Source organism: Cervus elaphus, chromosome 18 (genome assembly GCF_910594005.1).
Source record: "Cervus elaphus chromosome 18, mCerEla1.1, whole genome shotgun sequence".
Classification (NCBI taxonomy): domain Eukaryota; kingdom Metazoa; phylum Chordata; class Mammalia; order Artiodactyla; family Cervidae; genus Cervus; species Cervus elaphus.
In genome coordinates, this window is record NC_057832.1 from 58,496,121 (window position 1) to 58,505,478 (window position 9,358).

The 9,358-nt window shown below is 41.7% G+C and overlaps 1 protein-coding gene across 1 annotated transcript; it reads left to right on the top strand.

The window, feature by feature from the left end:
- Window positions 1-9,358, top strand: LOC122674383 (STARD3 N-terminal-like protein). The gene is made up of 5 exons (XM_043872657.1): window positions 1-736; window positions 847-964; window positions 2,722-2,817; window positions 7,601-7,676; window positions 8,865-9,358. Exons 1-4 carry the CDS (start codon window positions 626-628, stop codon window positions 7,657-7,659), a joined length of 384 nt encoding a protein of 127 aa, XP_043728592.1. The 5' UTR covers window positions 1-625; the 3' UTR covers window positions 7,660-7,676; window positions 8,865-9,358.

Sequence of the window (9,358 nt, forward strand, 5' to 3'; positions counted from 1 at the left end):
GGAAGGAGTCAGCTGGTTCCTGAAAAGCACTTAGTGTCAGCCTGTAAAATTAATTAGTATCAGAATGTAAGATGCCTCCTCTCCCAATCCTGGGGTGTCTGTGTGTGTATGTATTAACATGTATATGTGTGTGTGTGTGTTGTGTTTTGCTAACAAAACTGATTCTGCAACTTTGTTAATAGTGACCATGCATGACACCTGGTGTTTCTTGACCTCTGTTTTGTCAGTCAAGGCTCCTGTTGGCATGCACTTTGGTTAGGTTTCTTATTGCTACATATCTTAGTTAGAGGATGAAGACATGAGGCCCAGGTCCTGTGGGAATAATCTCTGGGCTTCCTGAGCCCTGGGGGAGCCCTGCCTCACATTCACTGGTCCCTCCTATGCAGATAGCATCTTTACATGTTGTACCCTCAAGTGGACAAAATTGAGTTTCCCAACATACCAGCCTGTGGGTGAAGGGAAACCTCAAGCTGCCACGCAGGGCATCTGCGCCATGTGGAAGCCCTCTTTGCCCCCATCCAGTTTAGGGGACAGAGGAGGAGTGACATGGGAGGAAGCCAGGTGCGCCAGGGCCTTTTCGAGCGTTACCTGATCCTGGCCCAGATGGTTCTCTTGCAGGAGAGAGATGCCTTTACAGTGTCAGATATCTAATTTGAATGTTGCTGGATTATGTGTCTTTCAGTTGACGACAGCAGTGACCAGTGCCTTTTTATTAGCAAAAGTGATCCTCTCAAAGGTACGGCTTTCCACTCTTTCTGTGCCGTGACTGTCGTACTGATGCCTTGTTCTCTAGGATGAGCTCATGGTAACTGTGTCTGTCTCTCCTGGTCGCGTCTGTCCTTCCAGCTTTTCTCACAAGGGGCTTTTGGCTATGTGCTGCCCATCATTTCCTTCATCCTCGCCTGGATCGAAACGTGGTTCCTGGACTTCAAAGTGTTACCTCAAGAGGCAGAAGAAGAAAACAGTAAGTTTCTCTCCGAGTTTACCTCCTGAGACCAGCCAGGTTGGGGGGAGGGGCTGCAGAGTTCTGGCTTTGCTTTTTTTAGTTTTTCAATTTTTATTTTATATTGGAGTATAGTTACTTTACACTGTTTGTTAGTTTCACATATATAACAAAGTGATTTAGCTGTTCATATACATATATTTATTCCTTTCCAAATGTTTTTCCCATACAGGATATTACAGAGTATCGAATAGAGTTCCCTATGCTATTCAGTAGGTCCTCGTTGATGATTTATCTTTTATATATTAGTGTATATATGTAATCCCAACCTCATAATTCATCCCTTCCTCTCCCACCTTTCCCCTTTGGTAACCCCTTTGATGGGTTGCTGATGGAGATGGAAAGGAGAGGAGGAAGTTAGCCAGCCAGAGAAATGTTCACCCGTCTCAGGCTTTCCATCCTCCTCTGAGTAGAGGGTGAGAGCTGGCAATGTGTGGTCATGAATCCTGTTAAAGTTGTTATCATCTCCTTGTGTGGCTTTGAGCATCACGGCATGTTCACCGGGAGATCCAAGTGATTGAACTTTAGACTGAATTATTGGGCTGGAATTCTTCCCTGCGTGATGGCCTTAGTGGCAGCACCCACATTCCACCTGTCCCCTTAGACACATATAATCAAAGTTCAAAGCAGAGACTCAAGACAGTTGTAAGACTTGCTGTTTTTATGTTCTCTCAGTCATCTGGCTGGATTTGCCCCACCTAATAGGCAAAAAAAAAAATTTCTTATGTCTTACAGAAAGTTAAACATGATTATAACCTCAAGATATAATAGAAGGAAAAATAAATTTGTAAGTGGTTTTATTTTTCAAAAGATCATGTACAAAGATGAAATCAGTGAGAAAAGAATTATCATTCAAGAATAGATTTTAAAACACATTAACCAGACTAAGATCCATCTTCTATCCTGTGCCCTCTGTTCTTTTATGAAACTGTATTGTGGAAAAGGGACAAGTAAAGCTAAATGAAGCCGCTTGTTAAAAAGTTGTAAATAGAGGAATTCCGTGGTAGTTCAGTGGTTAGGACTCTGGGCTTCCACTGCAGGGGGTGTGGGTTCAAACCCTGGTTAGGGAACTAAGATCCCTCGTGCTGCCAGGCCTGGCCAAAAGTCAAAAAACAAAAATTGTTAAAGTTGTATATAAACATCAAACTGAACTTTAGTGAAAGTATGTCAGCTGTTCGTGTGACTGAGGCTTGCGTGCCTGTGTGATTAAACTAAAGTCACTAATAAAAGAAAAACACATGATTAGTGAAAACATTGAAAATAGCGTTTATTTTCACTGTAACCAGTATTACATGCACACCTGGCACCTGCTGTGTGGCCTGGTGCTTCCTCTAGCTTTATCTCGGTATAACCCAGCTTCAGCCAGAAGAACGCGTTGTCCACAGCCTCTCTGTTAGTGCTTTTTTGCTTTTATGCTGGCATTTCTCTAACCAGATGTAGACTAGAGGCCATTTGTACAAGCTCATGAGTTCTTTTTGTTGGTTTGTTTGGCTTTGTGCTTTGCTTTTGATGTTGTTGGTTTCTGTAGGGAAGTAGGTATTTCCAGATGGGAAGATTCTATTAACAGTTAGTTTTTGGTTGTAAGATTTTTCAAAGTACCCTTTCCTACTAAGAGGTTTTAAAATGTAATAATAATACTGTTTTATTTTGGTTAACCTGGCCACAAATCTACCAGAACAGTGGCATCTTTCTCAGCATCTGGATTTCTTCTCTTCTAGGACTCTTGATAGTTCAGGATGCCTCAGAGAGGGCCGCGCTGATACCTGGGGGTCTTTCTGATGGTCAGTTTTATTCTCCTCCTGAATCTGAAGCAGGTAGGAAATTTGATTTATCATTTATGTTTTTGTCTTATCATTCAGAAGCTTTCCCCCCTCACCTCACCCCCTGTACTTCTCAATATGCTTAGCAAACATTTAACATACCAGACATTTAGGATGTGAATATAATTAAGACATGGTCTTGATGTGCACCCCATGATGAGATGCAGAGTTGCAAAAATAAACATGGTAAAAGGCCTTACACACTGGTATGTGGACAGGGGAGAGTCTTGGTGCTCTCTTATCTGTCACCCCCTGATTGAGCTTCCTCCAGAATCCCCCATGTCTGAGAGCACCACCCACCCCCTTGCCCATGTCAGAAAGCAGAGCCTCACTGGGGACTCTGCCCCTTTCCCGTGGCTCCCGGCCCATCGTTCACCATGCCATTTTGATCTTTGTTGCTACCTTCTTGATTTCATTTAAATTGTCACCACTTCTGTTTCTGCAACAGCCTCCTCCTCAGTTGCCTTCTCCCAACCAGCCACCATAATACCATGTTAGATAGAATGACTGCCTTGTTCTAAGGGTTCCTCATAACCTCTCTAAGGAGGTCAAAGTCTCATTATCCCTGTTTTAGAGATCAGCAAGTTGAAGCGCAGAGAGGTGAGATAGTTCATCCAGTATAACACAAAGAGTAAGAAGGTGAAACTTGGAGTTGAATCCCAGCTCCAGGGCTAGCATCTATGATCACAGCTAATATATGCAAATTTTATATATTTTTCAATATTAGCAAAATTGGCCATGTTATTATTCCCTTGCCTAAAAGCCTTCAGTGACACAAAGGATTAAGAAAGTGATTGGATCCTCAGCCGGCAGAAAGCACCTGTATGTCCACCTTACCCATGGTCCAACTCTCCTCTCATCACGCTCCTGTGTGCCATTCTAAGATTTCTGAAAAGGCACCAGAGCCCCCAGGCCATTGTGCATCTTGCTTGTTCTGTCCTTGACACACCTCTGTGGTCCTCGTGTCCACTCAGATGTTGAGAAGCCTTCTTCCTGCCCCCGACCCCCCTCAGTTGTCGGTAGGGCGTCTTTCGCCTCATGTTCTGTGAGATCCCTCCCACAGCGCGGTCATCCTGTGCTGACTGCCCTGACTTTGGCAGTGACTCGGCCTGTTCCTATTACTGGGATGTAAGCTGGAGTTAGAGACTACATTATTTCATTCTCACATTACACATAGTAAATATTTTAAACACACACACACAATAGAGTAAAACAAACTCCAGGCAGAAAGAGCCACGTGAAGATCAAAGACATCATATTGTGACATAGGGAGTCAGGGGAACTTGAAGTAACTTGATATTCTGGACTATTGGTATTGAATTTAAAAGCAATATAAAAGAAAATCATAGGGCTTCCCTTGTGGTCCAGTGATTAAGAATCTGCCTTGCAATGCAAGGGACACTGGTTTGGTCCCTGGTCCAGGAAGATCCAGCATGCCACAGAGCAACTAAGCCCATGTGCCACAACTACTGAGCCTGAGCTATAAAGCCCGGGAGCTGCAACTGCTGAAGCCCAAGCACCTAGGGCCTGTGGTCTGCAGCAGGAGAAGCCACCGTGATGAGAAGCCCGTGTACGCAACAGACAGTAAAGCCTGCAGGGAGCAACAAGACCCAGCCAGCTGAAAAATAAAATAAATAAGTAAATCTTAAAAAACAACAACAACAAAATCATAGAGTCAGATGAGATAAAGATGTGATTGAGCAGAAAAGCTATTTCTCAGTCAACTGACCCTAGGATGAATAGTAAACTTTTCATTACCTCGTTATAAGGATGATTTCCTTGAGATTTTTGTATGTCAGAGAAGTCATTCTTTTTTTCTTTTTTTTGAAGTTTACATTATAGTTCATGATGTTGTGTACCTTTTTACTGAGACTAATAGAATTTCTCAGCACCTATGTGTACTTTTCGTTTTAATCAGAAGTTCAGAACAGCAGGATAATAATGTGAGGAATACCTCCTCAGGCATTTTTCATCAAGCAAGCCATGGGCTTCCTCCTCTGACTTTTACCACCCCCTAGTGGCAGTTGAAAGCATTACCACGTCACAGAATTATGAAGCGAAACAAAAACAACACTGTAAGCATTCCGCTGGGTGGCTGCATTGTTTAAGCAAAGACCAGTTTAGTAGTGGGCAGAGGAGTGTTCGAGGTGACTTACTTTACTGTATATTTTCATTATCTGTGTTCAGTTTAGGAAAGAATTAAGATTAAAAACTATTCTTGGAATTAATGTGCCCAGAAAAGATTTTACTCTAAAGCTTTCTTGTTAGGTCAGTGGACAAATATTAAATGGTTTCAGCAGCAGAAGTTATAAGCTTTTTATCCTAGTACCCTGCTGACTGGCCCCTAGTCATTAAGAGGACAGCTGGGGCCTGTCTTGCCTCTTGTCTGTCTTTCTCTAGTACCAAGTTGAGTGCCTGGTACATAGGTACATAGTAAACTTAGAACTTTTGAAGGAATGAATTTTGAAGGAAGAAAGAAATTGGGTCACCAAAAATTTAAATGTTAGCATTTTTCCTTGTGAAGGAGTGGCTTGAATTTTAAGAGTCACAGAGCCTTGGAAAATTAGCAGATTTTAGTGGATGTATTTTAAAGGATATCAGGTGGTTTGTTTGCAGATTTCCTTGCTGCTTTAGCCGTATCCTGTTTGCCTGTGTATTAAGTTGAAAGAATGAGGAGGCCCAGTTCTCAGATGGTTGGGTTAAAGTTCTTACGTGCTCAGATAATTTAAATGAACCACTTGTGATGCTGGATAAAAGGTAATTTATCATGTCCTGAATCACTGAACGGTTGACTTAAAGAATAACTCAGTCGCATCCTGTCATCTGTGCTAAAGAAGTCTAGATGAAGGCACTGAAAATTTAATTTGACACCATCCATGCTGGTGTGGGCTGTCTGTGAAGTTATGTCCCCTGCGGTGTGGCTGCAGATGTGTCTTCTCAGTTGTTATTGTTAGTTTTTAAATTTTTAAGCCTGAGTTCTTAGGAGTTACCCTTGTGTCCACATAGCATAGTGCTAACCAGTGATTGGACAGGTTTTGTGATCAGTCACCTTGGTTAAGACTTGCATCCTCGGCCAGATGGCCATTTGTATGTATTGGATAGCACATTTGAATTTCAGGTCTTTTCGAGTCTTCTTCCGCTTGTGCTTTTTGCTGAATATTTTTGCATCTCCTCTGCACATGTTTACAGCCTCACAGTCGCCTGGTCTAGCATAGGTTCTCTTGGGTTTCCGCTGAGTTTGCACACAGCTTCAGGCAAGTATATGCTCGCTGCAGCCTTGACGATCACCTCAAACCAGCAGAGACTCTGGGCCTTTGCTCACACACCACTGTTGCACCATTGCATTACTCCTCACCTCAGATGAGAGGAGCTCCTTCAGCTGTGTAAATCTGCTGCCAGTCCTCACAGCCTGCCATACTTGGAAGAACCTTCATACCATGAAGCTGAGTGACGGGAGATGGGGAAACAATATTGTTCTCTCAGTTCTGCAGTTTTTCAATCACTTCTCACAAAGTTTCAGGCCTTATTAGGTTGCCTCCCTAGCACTGAATCTGCTGTTTAGTTCATTAGTTTTTATACTCACTTTTCAGAGAAGACTGGTTGAACTCGTTCTTTGACAATAGCCGGACACCTTAGTAGCTTTCACTTTGAGATTAGGGAAAGCATATGTATTATTGTGGTTTAAAAATTTGACTTTATTTAGGACTTCCCAGTAGTTCTAAAGCATGCCAGTTTATTGTGGCTTGAATGCCGTTACCCCCACAGGTGGAAAGTGAGCCCGGAAACAGGAAGACTCCATGTGACCGCCTTCCTTAGACTCCTTACCGAGTGAAATGGCAGTTAAACCACCCCCGAGTCTCTAAGATTTACAGCAGTGTAATATGCTGGAGAGTGAAGCCTTCCTGCCACTGCATCTTTATGTATTTGTTTTGCCACAAACCTAATCTGAACGACATGATATTTGTGAGGTTTAGGTGTGGGACACACACATTTCCTTAAGCTTCTTTGGGGGTTCATTCTTCTGTGCCAGATTTGTTCTTGGCTATAATCCAGGCAGACGTTCTCCAAAAAGTGCCCTTTTTAAAAAAAATAATAAAATTATTGGGTTATAGTTGATTTACAATGTGGTGTTAGTTTCAACTGTATAGCAAAGTGCATGAGTTATACATAATATCCACTCTTTTTAGGACTCTTTTCCCTTATAGGTCATTAGAGAGTATTGAGTAGAGTTCTGTGTGCACACAGTAGGTCCTTATAAGTTATCTATTTTGTATATAGATTGTGTCTGTGTCAGCCCCACTCTCCCCGTTTATCCTGCTCCCCAGTTTCCCTCCTGGGGAAAGTGTCCTTTTGAACTGTGTTATCTGATAGGAGCAAAGTGACAGTGAGGCAGGCCGCTCTTGTGGGTGAGTAGGTGACATCCTAACCTGTCCTCTCGGTCTCCTCACCACCGTCTTTGCTTCCCGTGCCTGAGTTTTCAGCAAAGAAGCAGACGTGGAGGAGCAGTGGGTAATAGTTCTTGGTCTATATGAATATTTTTAGAAGCACATACATGAAATTCATTGGACAGATTAGTGTGAATGATATTTAAAGGTTTTCCCTCTACAAGATATAATGTAAAACTATTTTACAGTTTCATTAACTTAAATCTCTTGTGGATTAAACACATGTAGCCCTCATTTAAAATTTTATGCACGTATATCATAATGTTAAAGAAATTATTTGTTACTGTAATTGAATGTGGTACTTTTTCTCCTTCCCCTTCTCTACCACCTAGGATCTGAAAATGAAGCTGAAGAAAAGCAGGACAGTGAAAAACCACTTTTAGAACTATGAGTAAGACTTTTGTTAAAGTAAGTCTTTGAAAATGAAACTGTAATAGTGAAGTAGTTAAATATGGAGACTTCCTTCAAGTAGATTCAAGGTTAAATTCAGAAAATATGAGAGTGATTATAGTTATATTTCTCCTAATTATGTGAATTTGTCAGGCACATTTTATTGTATAAAATCTCTTAACATTTTCTAGGTATAAATTGGCGGAGGATGAAAACTACCTCAGAGACCCACATTTCTGAATAAGGATGGCTTAGTTTGTTTTGTTTATTGTAGCCAGAATGTCTCCATGTCAGACCAGGTTTAATTACAAACCCTGACTTCTGAGGGGGCAAGGGCAGCAGTCCCAGGAGGTGGTACCGTCCTTGTCTCCACTTACACCTTACACGGAGGCAGAGAGACTGAGGGTGAGTGACTGGTCCAGGGTCCCACAGCTGGCAGGGGCAGAGCCGGGACTCAGGCGCCCCATCTGTACCGGCATCCACTCTGGTCCACACCGGATGGTCGTCTCTGGAGTGTGTTGGAGCTTCTGAGATGACAGGCGTGGTCCAGTCACAGTAGTCGGGTTCCATGTGCCTCCGGTTTGGGGCACGTTGTTCAGTCCCTTCAAATCATCAAAGGAAACATTTTAACTTCACAAATATGAGCAAATAAACAGTCAATTATAAAAGCTGTATTTCTGTTTAATTACTTAGCCACAGAAGGGAAAGAATAGATCTTAAAACTTCATCTGATAAGAAAAAAATAATCTATAACTATGTATAGTGAAGGATGTTAACTTATGTAGACTTACTGTGGTGACCATTTTGAAGTATATACAAATATAGAGTCATTATGTGATATAACTTAAACTAATAAAATGTTATTTATCAATTATATCTCAATTAAAAATAATGAAATAAAATTTTAAAGCAGGAAAAAGCAGTGCACTGATTCTTAGAAGGTGGGCAGTTGGCATGGAGTCAGATAGAGTCAGAGGCTGCCAGAATCCTGGTATTGAAGGGCCTGCATCAGTGGTGTCCACTGTGCTTCGGGCCCTTTTCCTACACCAGTGTTCACACATAAGACAAAATCATGGGCCTGTGAATAGTAGATCCTTTTCTAAAAGGCTTCAAGTCCTCGTGTTGCCCTGCCCAGGTTTTTCAAGTGTAGCATTTTGCCTTTTCACGCTGCATCTCAAACATTGCTGTGTTCTCTCTTCTTCTAAGTGTGAAAAACCTTCATTGAAAGTCACCAGAAAGAAAAAGGAACTGGAGATGGGGGTCTCCCTATTGAAGGTTGAAATGGTGACATCCACTGCTGACATTATTGAACGGCTAATAAAGAATTTATTTATTGTAATACCTCACAGACATGGTACCATACCCACATCCATTTATGTCACCTGCCTGTGGCTGGTAAGATAATGTCCTGGCCCACCCTGTGTTCAGTGAGACTGGATCTGATCTGTCAGTGAATAGTTGCAGAAAGTCTTGTGCTGTGTTCCTGATCAAAAAGGCTTCTTAATATATTGGAATAACACTTTTTTAGTATGCAAAATATCTTTATTTTGATTTGCAGAATGGAATTTTTTTGTCTCATGTTTCAAATTTCTTTTGTATTTCTTTTTTAACTCCCTACATTTCCCTTATGTTTTTTAACTCATGCACATGCACTATTTGTACAGTTTTAAAAGGTAATAAAATCCAACATATCAAAATGA